Here is a 20139-nt window from a genome sequence, read left to right as displayed (position 1 = left end):
TGGCTGGTTTCTGCTAATAGGAGAGGCGCAGGAAGGGCCGCCTCACCCCGCCCCCTAGCCCGGAATGTTCTGCGGAGTCACTGACGTCCTGGGAACCGTATTGTTCAACGTCGTGACATCTGTGCCTCACTGCTCTTCAACCACAGCACACTGACAGAATTCTTTACATTTCATTTCCTTTTGAAAAGACGGCGTTTAAGAAGTGACGACACTGCAACATGGAAGCGGGAGTTCCCAGGTGGGTGCACGCGCCCCTCGGTGCTGAGACTCCTACGACAGCGCCCGGGGCCCTCACGCGGGGAGGCGTCCTGACTTCAACTGAAGGCGGCCCTGCTTAAGGAGCAGAGACCAAGCATGTGCTCCATTCTAAGGGGAATGAGCAAAGATCCAGTGTCCCCGGTGTTCTAGAAAGTTTCCACTTGCCCCTCCAGGCTCATCTGTCTCCACCCAGCTCCCGGAGGCTCACCTGTACGGGTCACACAGGGGCTCCATCGCCCTCTGGCTTCCATCACCAGCAGAAGACAGGAGGGAGGGAGGGGAGTAGGGGACAATATTCTCCAGGCCCCCTCCCTGCAAAGGCTGCAGCTCTACCTGCAGCTCTCTCCTGCCTCTACACCTCGGGTGACAACGACTCCCCACTGTCTCCAGCCTCCCCCAGGACCAACACCTGCCCACACTGTACAAATAATCCCTTTAGTAAACTCTCAAGTCGCCACGTGTTTGCTGCCAGCTCCACGGGGCGACGCTTTCAGTCATCTCTACATGACCCCTCTTTCCGGCCCCCAAATCTCATCTTCACCCCGGCCGTGTCAAGCACCCCTGACTGACACGGCTCCTGCTCAGGCCAGCACAAGGCACATTCCCAAGACCAAAGGACTCTTACCCCAGCTTCGTCTCATTGACTCTCCCTGCGTCACTGACCATCGCTGATCCCGTCCTTCTCCCCCTTTAAGGCGGCCTTCCTGCTCTTCTCTCCCTCTGGATGCTCGGCACCAGGGTCCTCAGGAAGCCACGCGGCTGTTTGCTTCGGTTCCATCCCAACCCCTGCTGACCACCCACACGTGCCCTCACCCACGAAGGGGCCTCCTGCCGGTCCCACACCCAGGTGGATGACACCCCCATGGACACCCAGAGTCCACCAAACTCAGTGTGTGACCAGAACAAACTCATCCTCTCTCCCCCAAACCTGCTTCTCCCTTGGGTTCTCCGGATTGGCAGGGGCCACCCTCCACCCCAGCACCTGAGCCAAAACCTGGCCCTCTCCCTCCCACAACTTCCTGCTTCCTGTCCACATCAACCTGTGCCCAGGGCCTGGGAATCACACTTCCTCAGCAGCTCTAGAATACACCCCCTTCTTTGACGCCCACTGCCACTGCTGAAACCAGATACTGCAGACCCTCCACCAGGCCCTGCACCAGCCTCCTACCGTCTCCCCGCAAGCACATGCGGCCAGCAGCCTCCTCCGGGCCTTACGGGATGCTACTCCCTCTGCCAGGCTGCATTCCACATGCCTCCCCCGCCTTCTGCCTCCTCTCACCTCCAGCCCCACCCACCCTACAGAACACCAGGCCCATGTGGACGTCAAAGCTCTGCCCAAGCCCTTCCTGACCTGCCCTGCTCTCTCAAGCTGCCTCTGAAGTCCCGTCTCTGAGCTCCCTTAAGATCCCATGTGGCCTCTGCGGGTGCTCATCACACTTACCCCAAAGTGTCAGTGTCATCTGTTTGCCCCGCCCACCAAACTCTGAACAACTTTACTACACAAACTTCCGTTCATTTGACATCACATAGCCCAGCAACCACCGCACACCTGGTACACAAACAGTAGGTGCTCAATCAATGCTTCCGATGAATTAATGGAAGATCTACAGCAGGGGTTCACAAATATTCCCACTTTTCTCAGCTCCTAACCATACACACACATGCACACGCACACACTCCTTTAACTCTGACGAGCTTCTCTGACTTCACTAAGAAAAACGAAGCTCACTTGATTCAAAAACTCTCAACTAAGTGCCCTTTATCTCAAAGTCTCCCTGCTCTTTGCTCACCATGCCCTCCTGTCCTAGAGGAGTTCCTTTGGGAGCGATACTGCTCCATTTTCCAACGCCCCACTCTTAGCAGTGGGATCTGTGTCTGTGTTTACCCTGTAACTCCCCAAGGGACTTCGCAGAGTCCCCGACATGGAATAACATGCAAGCAAGGCACGCTGATTTAGGAAAGGGCAGATAAAGTGTTAACCACAGGAGCAATCACACATTTGTAGCAGTTAGTTCACACACACTCATTTATAATCAACACAGCACTGATATTCTAAAGTACCTATCCCAAATTGCCCAAGAGCTAATTAAATCTCAGAACACCCCAGAGAGTCAAGTGTTATCAGCCACATTAATAAAAAGCCCAGAACAGCTGTCAGAACAGCAGCCTGATATGGGATTATATTCTGGGGCTCTGCCACTGAGTCATGCCACACTGCTGATGCAGCAGTTTAAGAAATTTATTAACCCAAGATAATTCTATCGAACCTGCTGACTGTGCATCACTCTCACCCTCCCTCTTCCCCTCAGGCTTTCTCAAGTCTTCCTGTCTCTCTTGCTCCGAGGGAAGGACAGGCGAGCACCTGCTCCGAGCACAGCATTCCCAGAGACAGGAAACTATGAGTATAAGCACCTGCAGAGCATGAGGCCGTCAGCCTCCTTGTGACTCTGTCCTCACTGCACACTCACCACAGTGAACTAGCCAGCATTCCTCAAACACGCCCCCAGCCCTGCACCTGCAGGCTTTCGCAGCAGCCATCCTGATGGAAATGCCTAGCCCATCCCCTCCCCCGCCCCCTATGTCAGCCTTAGACATGGAGTTCACGGCCCCTCTCTCCAGGGAGCCCTCCAGGATACACCCGCGGGGGCGCGGTCCTGCCCTGCCCCCTCTGCATTGGGCTGGCCCCTCCATCATACTGTATCCATTCACCCCTTGGTCCTCCTCCCCAGGCTCAGCTGCTCAAGGGAAGAGACTCATTTTACTCGCTTTGATCTCCAAAGTCTGGCTTAGTGCCCAGCAACAAGCTCAGGAAGGAGGAGAAAAAAGAGAAGAGGATCGGCCGCTGCAGGGATCTCACTCAGCCCTTGGCTTCAGACAGCTCCTCAGCAGCTGGGAAGCTCCAGGCACAGAAGTAAGTCCGGCTTTAAAGGCCGCTGGGCCACGGGCCATTCATTGCAGCATTTCTCAGTACTCGGGTTGTTAATGGTGAGAGAGAGACTCCTTTTCAAAATGGGGGGTGGGGAAATAAGTAGCTGCTACTTGTCTGAAGCGCCATCACTTGGAGCAAAGGCCCCCCTGTGTCACAGGCTCCATCCCTCCCATCACGTCCCTCGAGGCGGGATACAGGCAGCCCCCTGAACTGCAGACAGCACGACGCAAAGGGGCTGCAGCACAAGAGGCCGGCCTCCAAGATGCTGGACAAGATATTCCATAAAGCCCTGCTTGGGTGGGATTTAGTTAGCTCCTCTTCTCCCCCAGCCCCGCCCCCCACCGTGAAAAATGGCACTGAGTGCCCTCTGATTACCTGAGAGTCGCAGCAGGTCTGTAGTAGAGAGCACGGGGCCGGCTCCACATCTGACTTATGTCATGTGTCTCACATTGGGACACGTAGTCACCAAAGGGACTGGAGGTTTAATTCAGGTGACTCTGGGCCAGGGCAAGGTGGAGAATCAGAGGACCAGCACTCAAAGACAGCTGGATCCACGTGACAAAAGCTGGAGCTCGGAAGTCGAAGGGACCAGGATTCATGTAATTACTAGCTGGCGTCGGGCAGCTTCCTTTGTCTAGCAGAGCCTGTATCTTCATCTAAGCGATGAGCCGGCAGCCCTACCTCAGCACCCAGCAGGAGGATGAGAACAGAGGCTCAGCACCCTGACAGCAGCTGGCACAGACGGGCACACGGTAAGAGGAGGCACCACCACCGCTGCGGGGCCCAGCTGGGGCCCACAAGCATCACGCTCCCGCTGACCTGGGTCTAGGACTCTGTGGACCTACAGGAAGCTCTGGACCAGCTCGTCTCTGGAATTATGGGAGCATGTAAACAAACATCTGCCAAACTTAGCAGCCTGAGCCGTACCCACAGTTTGCTCACCCAGGGCCCGTCTCGGGGGCCTGTCAGGGCTCAAGGCTGCAGATCTCACACTCTCTTCCTTCCATAAACAACTCTGGCAATGGATCCCATTCTCATTTATCTGAATTTTATTCCAAGTGTCAAGAGCTACTGGAGAGAGAAAGGTCACATGCAGGTGTTTTCCTTCAGTGGACGTTTAGCAGGGCTGCCTGCACCTGGGCACCGTACTGGCCTCAAGAATGAGAAACAGCTAGGGAGCTGGCTTAGAGGGTTCAGGACAGCTTTCCAAGAAGAAAAAGCTGCCTGTGCAAAAGAGCCCATGGGGCACGTGGGGCGGAAAGCAGGCAGAGGTGAGGCCCCTCCACGCAGCAGGGGAGGCCACGGGAGGACTCTCAGCAACAACATGACGTGTCACCTTAGCACGTGACATCCTTCTGTGAAGGGCGAGCTTATGGGGAGCAGGTCTACAAGTGGAGCAGCCGGTCTGCTAGGCAAAGAGTCCATATGAGAGATGAGAAGGCCAGACCCAGGGCAGGGAGGACGCCCGAAGAGGAAACCGACCGAGGGCTCCAGAATCGTGGGGAGTCGGCAGGCTGGAAGTGAGCCAGAGGAGGACGCAAGGATGACTCCAGACTCTAGCTCAGATGACTCCACAGCACCAGCAAAGGAGAGGTAACTTTCACAGGCAACCCTCAAACACAGGTGAAAAGAATGACAGCGGAAACCTGAAATGTGAAGAGCAGGGGAGAAGGAGGAAAGAAGGAAAACAACTACAGAGGCAAAAGCTGAGTGGAAGCCAGTACAATGGCCAGACAGTCAGCAGCACGAACCTGGGACCTCTCCCGTGTCACGTGACCCACTCCGCACAGAAACGCAAATGGAAGTGATGAAACATGCTGAGTTTCCCCCCATTCGACACTGCACAGTCCTAGTTTCTGCTCTCTGAAGATTCATGCTTTCATTCACATGATATTTACCGAGCACTGGCTGCGGACAAGTGTAGTTTTTCAGAGGGCAAAGGGAAGCAGGGCCTGCCAAGCAAAATGAACAACGCACGAGAAACCAAGAGAGCACAGGGCACTGTGGCCTCTGGATGTTCATTACAGAGTCGTAGGTGGGCACCATGGGACGGGGTAAGAAATCAGGGTACAGGGCGGCAGCTGCCAGGTCATACATAAACAACCTAGAAGGTTCCTGAGGAGCTTGGACTGTCTCTGAGCAGCGGTGGGCATCAGGGCGGGCTGTCTTCAGGGAAGGGATGTGACCGGTGTGCATTTCAGAAAGATGGCCCTACTGGCAAGGAGAGGCATGGTTTCCAAAGCAGAAGGCACCTATCCAGGGGATGCCTAGGACCATCCAGTGAAATCTGGGAAGAGAGGAGCAGAATTCCTCTTTACTTTTCTTACCTCTTCCTTTTGAAATGTATATCTTACGTATGCTTCCTAATGCCTATAACACACGCACACGGCAGTGTATGCATTCGAGCCACCACGCCTGAGTTCCCATCCCAGGTCCACCGCTTCCTACCGTGTCGCACTGAACAGCATGCTTGCCTCAGTTTCCCAGTTTGTGAAATGAGGATAAAAACAGTAACCATCTGGTAGGATTTTTGTGAAGAGAAAATAAATTAATACTTGCCAGACACTCAGAATAGACCCACATTAGGAACTCCATCGATACTTACTACATTTTTTTAAATTATTTTTAAAGTTTTGGCCACACCACGTGGCATGTGGAATCTTAGCTGCCCGACCAGGGATTGAACCCGCACCCCCTGCAGTGGAAGCATGGAGTCTCAACCACTGGACCGCCAGGGAAGTCCTGATTATTAAATTGTAAAAATGCAACTTATTAGTAAATAAGTAAATATTTATTGGGGATATATTTGCAGATCACTGATGCACATCTAGCATGGATCAGAGAGGGAGGGCAGACCAGACTTGTTACAAGAGTCCATGTGGGAGCCTGACCCACAAGAATGGCAGCAGAGATGCAGAGAAGAATCAGAGGAATATTTAGCAGGAAAAGTCAGCTGACTATGGCAAGTGGCCGGATGTGACAGGTGAAGAAGAGGTTTCTGGATGAGACATGTGGACGGGGTGGCCAGTCACCAGGACGGAAGATCAGGGGAACATTTATAAGGAGCCTGTGGGACCCCAGACTGAGACACAGGCCTTGAGCTCAGGACATGGTCGGGGCAAGGAGGACATCTGCAGATCCCCAGACCACAGTTGTGGGCAAATCCATGGAAATGGTAGGAGCCATGCAGTTGCCACTAGTGACAGACACCAAACCTTTCCAGTCCTCCCCCACCATGGGCCCTTGACATTGGGGGAGATCAATTCTGGCTAATGAACTGCAGGGGCAGGAATGACAGAGGTCACTTCTGGGCTGACATGAAACCCTCAGGCTCTCCTCCCCTCCTGCCCGGTGACCAGCTGTGTTCGGGATGCTGACTGCTCTCTCTGCCTGGGTCCCTGGGTGAGCAGAGCCTCCTGAGAATCTGCAGCAGAACAAGAAGGAAAGCTTGGTTCTGTGTGGCCACCGCGATGGGGGAGACTGGTTGTAAGGGCGTACCCTGGCCCACATCGACAGAACCCGCGACAGTTAAGGGCTAAACAGACGGGCCCAAGCTCACGAAGCAGGTGGGGCAGGAGGAAAGTGGGACGAGGGGGGTCCATGAAAGGTGACACTAACTGTCCCAAAGTCCCACATTTCCAAGCATGCTGAGAACCATGTATGTTTGGAGGCCACTGCACTATGCATTCCCCTCATTAGCACAGAGATAAAACAAGGGTTCACAAGGCAGCGAGAGGAAACAGAATTTACCATTCTGTATCTTTCCACAGAGAAAAGTGTTCTACTCAGAGACTGACACTGCTCCATCTTTCCACCTGCAAATTTTCAAACCCGACTCACTCAAAACAGTTTTCAATCACAGAAGCTACTTATCAAGTCAGCTGTTTTGCTAACACAAATATAGTAGAAGACACTTGAAATATTGCTGTAAAAAATCCTCATGAAGATTATAGATGCATCTTAAAGAAGATCTTAAAATAAATGCCTTGGGGACTTCGCTGGTGGCGCAGTGGTTAAGAATCCGCCTGCCAATGCAGGGGACACGGGTTTGAGCCCTGGTCTGGGAAGATCCCACATGCTGCAGAGCAATTAAGCCCGTGAGCCACAACTACTGAGCCTGCGCTCTAGAGCCCGCAAGCCACAACTACTGAAGCCCACGCGTCTAGAGCCAGTGCTCCGCAACAAGAGAAACCACCACAATGAGAAGCCCGCGCACCGTGACGAAGAGTAGCCCCCGCTCGCTGCAACTAGAGAAAAGCCCACGTGCAGCAACGACGACCCAACGCAGCCAAAAATAAATAAATAAATTTATTTTAAAAATTAATTTAAAAATAAATAAAAAATAAATGCCTTGTCTTCTTTAAGGAGGATTTAACAAGAATAAGAGCAAATTTTTGCAACTCTCCTAGCATAAAATGACCCCAGAAATAACAAGCTTAGAAAGGTTCAGAAGTCACTTTTCTAAACTTGATGTATTGATTTCTGTAGAGGCTGCAAAGTGTTTTTCAAAAACACCAGCTGTTCCACATAATGTCATTGGGAAAAAAAAATCTCTTTTCCTGGTTTCTTTTATTATTCAAATTCAGAATAAAATAAATAAATGTTGAATATATATATCAAAATATTATCTTAGGGTGCTTCCCTGGTGGCGCAGTGGTTGGGAGTCTGCCTGCCGATGCAGGGGACATGGGTTCGTGCCCTGGTCCGGGAAGATCCCACATGCCGCGGAGCGGCTGAGCCCGTGAGCCATGGTCGCTGAGCCTGCGCGTCCGGAGCCTGTGCTCCACAGTGGGAGAGGCCACAACAGTGAGAGGCCCACGTACCACAAATAAATAAATAAAGTAAGTAAGTAAATAAATAAATGTTTAATATATATCAAAAATATTATTTTAGGGCGCTTCCCTGGTGGCGCAGTGGTTGGGAGTCCGCCTGCTGATGCAGGGGACGCGGGTTCGTGCCCCGGTCCGGGAGGATCCCACATGCCACAGAGCGACTGGGCCCCTGAGCCATGGCTGCTGAGCCTGAGCGTCTGGAGCCTGTGCTCCGCAACGGGAGAGGCCACAACGGTGAGCGGCCCGCATACAGCACAAAAAAAAAAAAAAAAAAAGTATTATTTTAACTTGCCATGGTTCAGTGTAGGGAGAAAGCTTATTTTGTTTTCTTCTAATTGTTTTAACAAGCAAAAGAGTCAAGGTCAATTCTTTAAAATGTCACTAAACTGCTCTTTACAGAGCATGAATTAAAACAATTATGCAAGAATTTTCCAAATTGTAATATTGTGCTTGGCAAACTAAGGAACGTGGAGCAATCATCACAGCGATGTCAGCCATGAGGCAGCTGGGCGTAAGGTCATTTCTGCATATTTTAGAAGCTTCAGCAGTGGCCAGAAAGGGAAAAACACCCAGAGCTTCTACCTTTCCATTTGGTATCTGTTAAATTAAAGTGCACTTAGGTCATTCAAATCAATGGGCTACGAGGCCACTTTCTATACAGCTTAGCACTGGAGGAAGCTGATAATCGTATTAGAAAGGACTGTGCCTGTCTGCCACTGCTGAAGAGACTGCCTAATTAATTACAGAATAGGAAATAAACATCAGGACCATACAGGATGGAACTTTCATTTCCCATGAGGTTAGAGAAAAAGCTGAGAGAGGTATACTGAAATAAACAAAATCAACATCCATGAAGGAGAAATGAGACTGGTTTTAAGACACAAACGTGGTAGAGCTGGGCCAGCCACAGGGTAGGAGTGGGGACACATGGGATGGTACCCAGCCCTACGTCCGAGGAGCTGTGTGACTCTGGATAATCATCACTTCTGGATCTCAACTTCCTCAATTATAAAATTATGAAATTGGTTTGAAAAGGGGGTTTTCTGAGCCAATCCTAGAAGGTCACATATTGTATGACTCAGTTGGTGTAACATTCTCGAAATGACAAAATCACAGGGTTGGCGATCAGTGGTTGCAGGGTGACTATAAAGTGGGAATACAAGGGAGACATCTGTGGTGACGAACAGTCCTGTCTCCCAACTGCTGCGGTGGCTACACAAACCTACACGTGTGATGAATGATGAACGACGCACACAGTATCTCACTGTCAAGGTCCTGAACTTGACATTGTGCTGTAGTTATGTAAGACGTCACCACTGGGGGGAAGAGGGTAAAGGGTACATGAGACCTTTCTCTACCATCTTTGCAACTTCCTATTATTCCAGTAATTGTTTCAAAATATGAAGCTTTATTTTTTAAAGCGTTTCTTAGACTTGGAAGCAGACCCTTATTACTTTCTCAAATTGTGCTTATGAAGATCATTCCTTTCCCCTTAGTTATTGATCAAATATATATAACTGTCTTACTTCACAACTTTCACAGAAATACAATTTCCAGAAGGATCAAAGATATAGATAAAAAATGAAACCATACAAATAACAGAGGAATATATAGAGGGTTGTTTATTATTTTGGGGTATAGGTAAGTGTTCTAATCTATGATAAAAAGGGCAAGAAATTTAAAAGAAATATTTGACAGTAGTGACAATGCTGATATTTAAAACTACAGTAAAACGCAAAAAACAAAGGAAGCAATTCTACAAATGAAATTAAAAGAAAAATGATAAAACTGGAAAATATTTTCAGAATATATGGTGATCTAAAAGTGTAACAAGTAAAGGGCGTGAGCGAGGAATGCCCTGAATTACACACAAAACAAAAACCCCTAATAACTGCAATGAGAGAGTCCACGAGTGACCAAATAGAGGCAAATTAAAATAATTAAAGAAAATTGTTCACACTAGAGATTAACAGGATAAGACTGACACAACCCAGGATAAAGAGGGTAAAGGCGGATATGAGGACACAGCCAACGTCGGAAAAATAACAGATAGACACAGTCTACCGGGTAGCTTGACAACATGCGTATGTGTCAAAACATAAAAGATGCCCTATTTTTTTTTTTTTTTTTTTTTTTTGCGGTACGCGGGCCTCTCACTGTTGTGGCCTCTCCCGTTGCGGAGCACAGGCTCCGGACGCGCAGGCTCAGCGGCCATGGCTCACGGGCCCAGCCACTCCGCGGCACGTGGGATCTTCCCAGACCGGGGCACAAACCCATGTCTCCTGCATCGGCAGGCGGACTCTCAACCACTGCACCACCAGGGAAGCCCAAGATGCCCTATTTTTTGTTTGTTTGTTTTGTTCAAATAGTTTTATTGTTATTTTATCAACTAAAGTTGTCATATGATTTATTCAGATAAAACTCACATAACATAAAATTAACCATTTTAGAGTGAACAATCCAGGGACATTTAGAACATTCATAATGTTGTGCAAACACCACCTTTATCTAGTTCCAAAACTTTTCTATCATTCAAAATAAAACCTGTACCCATTAAGCAGTTTGTCCCCATTCTCCCCTCTCCTCCAGCCCCTGGTAACCACCAACAGTCTTCTGTCTCTATGGATTTATCTCTTCTGAATATTACATATACATGGAATCATAAAATATGTGACCTAAAAGATGTCCTATTAACCCGAGAATTACATTACTAGGTATTTACCTAAGATAATAAAGACACAAGTACAAATATAGTAATAATAAAATAAAAATGCATGCTCAATTGTACACCCCGGTAGTTTTTTTTTTGTTTGTTTTTAATCAGGGAGAAAAATTTAAAACAATATTCAGTATCAATCAACTGGAGACCAATGAAGGAAAACTTATGGCCCATGCACACAATGAAATGCTGCGTGGCCTTTAAAAATGACAAAAATCTGCATTTACTGACTGTTTTCAGTCAGAAAGCAGAGCATCGCAATCAAAAGCACAGACCCTGCAGCCAGAATATGTGCATTCAGAGTCCAGCTCCATCCCTTACGGGCTGTGTGATGTTAGCAAACTCCTGAACTTCTCTGTGCCTCAGTTTCCTGGTCTATAAAGTGGGAATGATAATAGTGCCTATGATGTTGCCATGATAATGAAATGAGCTATTGATAATAGTTGTAAAATACTGAGAACAGTATCTGCAACATAGAATGTGCTACAAAACAGCTTGTTAAAGAAAAAATACTGACATGAAAAATTTATCTGCTCCATTACTGAGTGAAAAAAGATCACAGAACATTATATATGACCTCATTTCTGAAAAATGTATATGAACATACATAGAAGTGAGAAAGACCTTTCTTCACTTTTTTTACACAGTGTAATAGACCTTATACCTAGGCAGTGAAAGTTTGGATTATTTTTACTTTCTTCTTAGTATTTTTTATATCATTCCAGGTATTAAAAAAGAAAACAAATAACAATGATAATATCCAATTGGTACTCTTGGATACTTTTGGAATCTAAATTGGTGTGAGCTTTCTAGGGGGCAATTTGGCTATATGTAATACACTTTCTGGCCCAGTAGTTCTACTTTTAGAAATTTATCCTACAAAAATAACAAACAATAATCCACACATACACATACACACACATACACAAACGCATACATATACATAAGGGAATGTTTATTAGAGCAATATTTATAACAGCAAAAAATATGGAAATAACCTAAATTTCACTAAATGTACCGTGGTTGGCATGAACAACGGAATACTATATGGTGTGGAAAAGTGACGCCGCAGAGCTCCATGAAAGATCCTTTCAGTGAGGGCCGTGAATACCCAGGTGAAGAGTCTGCACTTTCCCGTGAAGGGGAGACACTGCAGAAGTGTGTTTTGGGAAGAAACCCCCGAGGGCAGCACAGCCTGGGGGAACATCCACGGACCGGGCTGAACTTCTCACACGCCCTCCAAGTTAGATCTAGGCCTAAGGCCTGGAGGAATCAACAGCCAGAATGTTCGGTGCTGCTGAAGAGGATATCCCTGATTTCTAACCACAACTGTGCAGAAAGCCCAGGAGTCTCTCAGAGGGGGACTGACAGGACAAGCCAGCCGTGTGAAGGCACAACACCAAAACAGACTTTCAACGAGACAGCCCTGAATGAGCAGAGACACTTGGGTTCTCACAAGGACTCGGGCCAGTACACGCAGAGCTGCCCTGATGGCTAGATCTGGCCCCTCTGGTTAAAACGAGACAACCATTGAGTATTTGTGCGAGAAAAAGAGAGCGGGGGCCGGGGCGGGGTGCGTGTGTGGGCGCGTGCGACACACTCAGAGGGCAGGGGACGTGGGTGGAGAGAGGAGGGGAGCAACTGCATCAGCAGGGCCGGAGGGAACGAATCCCCTGGAGATGAGCACCTCAGGTTCAGGGTCGTGGCCTCCTAACCCTTCCGCCATCGGCCACCTTATTGCTAGAACTCTGTGTATTTGCCGAAAGGACATTAGGCTCTGAAGCAAGATGCTGCTTCCTCCGAAACCACCGTGCTCCTGCCCCGTCTCTCACACGGTGAGTACTCACGCTCTATCTTGGGACGGCGGCCAGCCCGCTGCCTTACCTTGTTTGAATCCGTGTCCAGTATTTGCATCAGCCCCTGCAGCCTAGTAAGAGCTCATGTGGTCACCTTAAGAGCAGTTTAAAGGAAAGAACAACATTTTGTGTTGTCTACAACTTGCAACAGGTGTTGGCAATGAGCCTTGGCCACCTACCTAGATGTTTGATAAATATGAGGTGATGTCTCATCTCAATAATTCATCCAATCTGTGCTAGGATTTTACACACCAAGAGTCTTGCTCCACTGTTGGGAGGTGTTTCTAGGACTTAAGAATTGGGGTTCAGAGTCAGACAGTCTGGGTTCAAAGGCCAAGATCCCTTTCTAGCTAAAGAACCCCGGACAAATTGCTTAATGTCTTAGTGTCTGAATGCTCTTATCTATAAAACAGGAAGGCCAGCAACAGCACTGAGTCCATATGGCTATGAGTAACAGTAACAGCTAACATTTATGGGGTGTTTCTTTTTTAACTTTTTATTTTATATTGGAGTACAGCCGATTAACAACGTTGTAACAGTTTCATGTTCACAGCAAAGCGACTCAACCATACATATACATGTATCCTTTCTCCCCCGAACTCCCCTCCCATCCAGGCTGCCACGTAACATTGAGCAGAGTTCCCTGTGCTACACAGTAGGTCCTTGCTGGTTATCCATTTTAAGTATAGCAGTGTGCACATGTCAGTCTTATGGGGTGCCTTTGAAACGGCAAGTACCGTTCTAAGCACTGTACGAAGTCCTGTCTCATTGAATCCTCAGAGTAATCATATGAGCTAGTGCTGTTTTGATTCCCATTTTACAGATGAGGAAAATAAAGCAGAATGAAGTTAGTAAGTACTAGAGCTAGGATTCAAACCCAGGCAGCCATAGTCCAAAGCCCAAATCCGTAACCAGAACTGCATGCTTAGCGTGATACAAAACACAGTAAGAACTTCCTAAATTCTCAGACGTGGTTTGAAAACTTCAAAAATGGTGCAAGAATCAAACAAAAACAGCAGCACGACAGCAGAGGCCCTCAGCTCTCTGGTGCAATCTTGCCGTTTCAGTCCTCCTAGAAAGCCGTCTAGGTGACGTTCCCTACTCACACTCACATGTCCTTCGGCCTCTTTTAGAAGTTATTTCAGAGCTGAAGCCTTGCTAAGTACTTACCTGGAGGAAGCACCTGGTATTCTTTACTTTCTTCAAGAATACCTGCCACAATCTAGGCCATCAAGATCATTCACTGGGGCCTCGAGCATCCCAGTGTCTGCTCTTCTGTTCACATGGTCCCACTCATCCACTGAGACACCCTCCCTCCTTTACTCCAAATGCCACCCAAACTGCGACACCAGGCTCAGTCCGGAATTCCCATCAGAACACTTTCTCAACTCCTGATTTATTATCCTGTAACACTTTGCATTTTAAAAGCCCATTGTCTTACCCCAAACATAAGCTCGAGAGCACAGAGACTGTCTGACCCTCTCTGCAACGCGCCCGCAAGCGTCTAACTCAAGTACCCACCGTGACCCGCGCTCTGGGGGCATCAGCTACCAGATGATACACTCGGTTCCAAGATGATGTGCAGTAACAGTCAGCAATCATTGCAAAAATGAGCACTTTCCAGATAGGTGGGGCATGTCTAAATACGTGCGATTTCCAAGTAACAAGTGAACACGTAAACACGGATGTGAGTAGTTACATCCGTGTGAGTTATCAGGTGACACGGTCGGCCCTCGGGCAGCACTCACCGGCCTCTCCCTCCTCCTCGCCCAGGTCCAGCACGATGATGCAGATATGCTTCCGCAGCTGGCGTGGGTTGGAGAACTTCCGGCAGCACTTGCTGCACTCCAGGCTGCTGGGAGTCAGGCTGCCCCCTCCCTCGGGGGCCCGCGGGCTGTCCCCGCTGGGAATAACGTTGTTTTCCGCCAGTTCCTCTTCGGGGCTGGCCTTCTTCGTGGACCCCTTTGGCCTGCCTCTCTTCCTCTTCATGACCGAAAACTCTATGAAGGAAGCAAGAGGGCACCATGTAGTCACAGGAGGCGACAGTGCAGGGCATGCACTCAATTTCCAAGTGTGGAAATACGTTTGGTTCCACGTTTTATTAAAAGAGGAAAGTCTGAAGCAGTTCCAGAAATGAACAGCTGCAAACAATCTTTACTGCTAATATCTCTGCACCTCTATGCTACTATATAATCAATTCTGTAATAATGTGACTTAAGAATATCACTTTAGGGCTTCTCTGGTGGCGCAGTGGTTGAGAATCTGCCTGCCAACACGGGGGACACGGGTTCGAGCCCTGGTCTGGGAAGATCCCACATGCCGCGGAGCAACTAGGCCCGTGAGCCACAACTACTGAGCCTGCGCATCTGGAGTCTGTGCTCCGCAACAAGAGAGGCCGCGACAGTGAGAGGCCCGCACACTGCGATGAAGAGTGGCCCCCGCTCGCCGCAACTGGAGAAGGCCCTCGCACAGAAACGAAGACCCAACACGGCTAAAATAAATTAATTTAAAAAAAAAAAAAAGAACATCACTTTATCAGAACCTTTGCACGTGCTTCTTCTGTAAGGCGGGGAGGACGTTTCTGTTTTTGTTTTTGTTTTGGCCGAGCAGCCTGTGGGATCTTAGCTCCCCGACCAGGGATCAAACCTATGCCCCCTGCAGTGGAAGTGTGGAGTCCTAGCCACTGGACCGCCAGGGAAGTCCCGGGGAGGATTTTAAGTTGTGACCATCAGCCCCCAGTTCACAAACCAGGCTCCTTATGACCCACCATTTCCACTGAAATCCAGTTCTCAGAAACTTGCTAAGGACTTCTTTGCAAAGCGTTCTCAAAGGCTGCTTGGCTTTTCATGCTCTTAATGAGCTACACAACTATTCAGACTATTTCAAGGCATCATAATTATTAGATGCAAATTGTTCTGATGAAAAAGAGAAAAAATAATTACAATCTAAAGCCACCAATTACAGGACTGAAGACAATATTTTTCAAGTTTCCTAGAAACAAAATGATTTAAATGTCATGATCAGAGCTGCTTCAGAGTAAGTTTCAAATCATTTTTCATCTTGTGTTTCTTCTTAATTAGCATTCATTGTTAAGGCACTTGTCTCCAAGGGAAGGTGGGAATTAAGATGGGTGAGTGGGGTCAGGAGGCATCGTGCCGTTGTGTGAAGGTGGAGTGGTGTGTCTTAGGTGATGTGACTTGAGGGGTACCCAGAGAAGGCCAAGCAGGGGGCCAGCACAGCCTGGCCGCCATGCCATCTTTGGAGAGCCACCTGTCTGGCTAAGGCACGGCATGTCAGCAGCCCTCTTTGCATCTGAACATCAGGGCAGAGGAAGGGTCCTAGCTTCTAGCACCATCTTGAGGGAATGTCATCTGCGGAATTATGATACGTTCAAGGTCCCTCCTGCTCTCCCCAAGGCTACGGTTCTGCCCAGAAAACGTCAGCCACAGTGCCCACTGCTACCACCGTGAGGACCCCTTAAGTGGGTCACTTGTGCTCCCAAATCAGACAGGAAAGCCATGGGGCGGGGGAAGAGGGCAGGAAGGTTCCTGAGCAAAGTCTGCAGGGAAAGAGCAGCATGACAATGAGGGCTCTGGACAGAGAAGCCTGCTGTGACGTGGGGTCCCCAAGAGCTCAGAGGGATCAGGCACCAGCATGGGGGAGGAGCTGAGACGGGGAGCTCCCTGCAGAGCAGAGTTTCCACTGAGCTGCAGTGCTAAGCATGGCTCCCCCTTGACCTAGAGCTCCGAACCAGGGCCTTCCGTGGCCAGGGCAGCCCAGCCCAACACACAGTCACTGCCTTCCCTCTATCTCACCGGACATGTCGGAGACGAGGATGGGGGTGGTCAGGAACAGGGGAGAAAAAAGTACTAAACAACAAGAAAGCAAACGAAGAGACCAGAACAAATGAGCAAGGGCACAAGCCCCTTGGATCCCTCTGGCCACACTGAAATTTTACCAAGGAGAATGTCAGCTGTGTGGACAGGAGGCCCAGCCAATGCGGAAGGGAGGCTGGAGGGGGAGGTGAGGAAAGGGAGGTGCAGTGAGGACAAACTCTTCACCTTGAAGTCATTAAAATTCTCCTCCTTATTACTCTTTACAACAGCAACTTACTGAAGCAGCAGTTAATAGAGGAGCAGAGTTCGCGAAGAGGCTACAAAACGCCCACCTCGTGTCCCATCCGCTGAGCTGCAGAAACGTGTTGCTTAACAGTTTGTAGGAGACCGTGGTCCCAACCCTGATGCCAGACTCCGCACCCCGCCACGCAGACTGAGGTCCTCCTCTGAAATGTCCTGAGGATGCAGCTGTGTAGTGAAGAAGGGGCTTTACCCGTAGAGAGGTCTGCCCTCAGCCACTGGGGGTGAGCTCTAGGCCCCTGGAAGGCCCTGCCTGACAGCAGTGCCCATGTGCACAGGGGCTTTAGCCACAGGACTAACGCTGTGACTTGTTTCAGGGGCTCTGCAACAGGTCAGATCAGTTCCGACCTCTGGATGAACTGGAGAAGAGAGGTCTTAGTCTGACCCCCAGGAGAAGCTGGAGACTGGGGGACAGCCACGTGAGCAGTGTGTCATCGAGCCCCAAACATCTCTGGACACCAAAGGCTCGGGCGAGCATCCCTGGTTGGAAATACTCGAGTCCTGTCATGTAGTGTAGCCAGAAGAAGGCAGCGGCGTCCAGGACACCACGGGTGTGGGAGGGGGACCGAAAGCCCCTCGTCCAGAACCCCCTCCCCCATCCCGACCTCACCCAGGCATCTCCCCCTTTGGCTCGTTCTGACCTGTACCCTTTTTGTTTAGAACTGTCATCACAAGTAAAGTGCTTTCCTGAGTTCTGTGAGTCATTCTAGAAAATTATCCAACCTGAGGGAGTCCTTTGGGTGCCTCAAGCTCGTACCTAGCTGCAGAAGCGTGGGTGGCCCTGGGAACCCTCAAATTTGTGGCTGGCGTCAGCAATCCTGGGCAGACGTCAAAGTCTTGCAGAAACCGTGGCCTTCCCCTCAGGTTCAGATTCGGCACTCATGGCAGCAGGGTACCCAGCGCCCTCTCCCTGGGGACGCCCAGAGCAGGCGGCAGCCGCGGTGCCCACGGGTGCGACCCCTCTCCCCACACAGCGGGAGTGCAGCATGGCCGGCCGGACCCAAGAGTCATGCATGTGCCTCTCCACAGGCAGGACCCCCTGAAGACTGAGTCCTGTCCCGATGGCTTTTTATGCCCCAGCATGTGACCCAGTGTCCCACCCAGTGGGCACCCCGTAAATCGTGGTGACTGCACCCCAACAAGCAGGGTGCAATCTGCCGTCAAGGAAGAAACATAAAATCAGCCCTGAAAGCTCTGGAAAACCTCTAACACGACGGTGACAAAACTAATCTTACATCTTGCTGCATCCATAATTCAGATCCTCAAGACCAATTAGTTAGCTAAAAATGAAACATGCATAAATGCACTTGGAATCATTTAAGCACCGAAAACGAGTTGCTGCTGTCAACTACCCCCACGGTACAGAAGAGCGGAGAAGGCAAAACGGGGCGAGGAAAATCCTGTCGCCTCTAAATTGACACATTTTAATGGCGTCTGAATGGAGGAAATTTCAGTTCCTGCTCCTGTTCCCTGAATTCCTCTACTCAGGCATCACTGAACTCTGTGGATTTTGTCCTGAAGACACCTGCCCGTACACCCCGTCTCCGCTCACCTAGACCCCTGCACGGCATCTCAGAGTCCAGCTTTCTGCTCTGGTCTCTCTCAGCCTCCACCCCCTGTCTCACTGCCACTCTCTTGCTCTAGAACTTTCCATTGTTCTTGAGGACTTTGCCCCACGACTCTGAGACCTGGCTTTCCAGGCCCTTTATCGCACAGTTCACCCTACACATGTGCGCACGCGTGCACAAACACACAGAAACACACACACGCGCATGCGTGCTCGCTCTCTCTCTCAACCACTCAGGGCAGTGTTCTAGGCCTCCCTAAATATGCAGAGGGAACACCTGCCTCTTTTTTGCTTCCTTGTGCTGTGCGCCCTCCTGCACCCCAATCAGAACCCTAACTCCAGGCCCAGTTCACATCTCAGTACCTCCTCTGTGAGGCAGCTCGGCCGACCCTGGCTGGCCCCGCAGTTGCGTGTAAGGCACACACGTGTGCAAGCTCACCCACACCATTTCCTGACTGTGTTGCTCTCCCCCCACCTTCCATCATACACCCTGAGGTCCCACAGGATCTCGGGCAGAGCTGGAGACGTAGCAGATACTTAATACAGAAATACACACGTTGATCGGCTGCTTAATAGGAAAAGATGCATTTCGAAAACAAGGCATTTCCTAGGTCCCAAGTTTCCAACAGGAAGAAAGGGGCAAGCCACGGTGCATCTCGACCCCGTCCCAAATCCACTACTGGGGACAACTTCCTCACAGGCAGAAAATTATCCTTGTAGAGCCAAGACCTGACCTAGCAAGGGACGGAAAGAATCAGCCCAAAAGATGACATGAGCATCATGAAAGAAACCTCAACATTATCAAAAATCTAATAACATAAGCCCTTTATGTGTACATCACTCAAGTTCGTGAGGCACTTTCGCAGCTACTATCACATTTTATCCTCATAAAAACCTTCAGAGATGGATGCAGCAAATCTAACTCCTCAATAGGAAAAGAAACGAAGGACCGACCCAAAGGTTGAAGGGACTTGGCACATTTTCCAGGACCTTCCACTGAGCTGGCAGACCCAGGATCTGGGTTCCTTCTTCACCGCCCAGATCTTTCTGCTGAGTCTGGTGGCCCTCGGGTCAGTTCTGGACATGGTAGTGGAGCCAAGAGGTGCACTGCAGAGAACAGCAGCTGGGAGTTGGGCAGGCCTAAGTTCAAATCCCCGCCAGCCTCAGTTTCTAACATGAAAAATAAACACAAAACTGCCTCTATTCTATACAGTCACCATTGATAAACAGCAGTCCATTGAAATGCTGAGCACAGCACATAGAAGGTGATCGACATATGGTGACTGCGCATTGTTATGGCTACAGGCGTGCGTGTTCTGACTTGGACTGTCTCTCTGAAGACACTATTACCTTCCCAGTCCGTCCGCTGTTAGATCGTGTGATTCCTCGACGTACACCCGTTCTTGTTCATTAAGGCACTTTTGACTCGATTTCTTCATTTTAAAACATCTCACACACCGAGAAAGCCAATATAGAATTAGAGGTGTATAAATTCCACTCTGCCTAAGACCAAGGATAAAGCCAGCCTTCCAACTCCCACTTTGCAGCTCAGCCTCCAGCCACACCAACTCGAGAATTTAGGAATATCCTGAACCACTAACACTGCCAGGCCCTGACAGTCAGCCTCCCCAACATTTAGCTCCCAGGAGCCCAGGCAGCAACAGAGGGACAGTGAATGATGTCAGAAGCAAGGGACCGTGGGGCTTTTAGGGGCATTTAGGTTTTCAGGGACGCAGCACCCCTCTACAGGACAGGCTGCAGCCTGCCCTATAATGCAAGGCTCCAGGGAGGCAGAGGGCACCCCAAGACTGCTCCCTGTGGTTTTAGCAGCGATCATGTGGA

The 20139-nt window shown here is 49.6% G+C and overlaps 1 protein-coding gene across 2 annotated transcripts in view; it reads right to left on the bottom strand.

Annotated features, from left to right (window-relative positions):
- The window catches only part of ZFAT (zinc finger and AT-hook domain containing), a 187611-nt gene that overhangs the window by 125759 nt on the left and 41713 nt on the right, over positions 1 to 20139 (bottom strand). For both annotated transcript variants that reach the window (XM_082674419.1, XM_082674418.1), the window contains one exon: positions 14343 to 14594. In XM_082674419.1, coding sequence (XP_082530545.1) covers positions 14343 to 14594 — 252 coding nt within the window. The remainder of the gene's footprint in view (positions 1 to 14342; positions 14595 to 20139) is intronic.

Source organism: Grampus griseus, assembly GCF_964374135.1.
Source record: "Grampus griseus genome assembly, chromosome: 17".
Taxonomy (NCBI): Eukaryota; Metazoa; Chordata; class Mammalia; order Artiodactyla; family Delphinidae; genus Grampus; species Grampus griseus.
The sequence above is the reverse complement of the archived record's forward strand: the minus strand, read 5'-3'. Positions and strand labels throughout refer to the sequence as shown.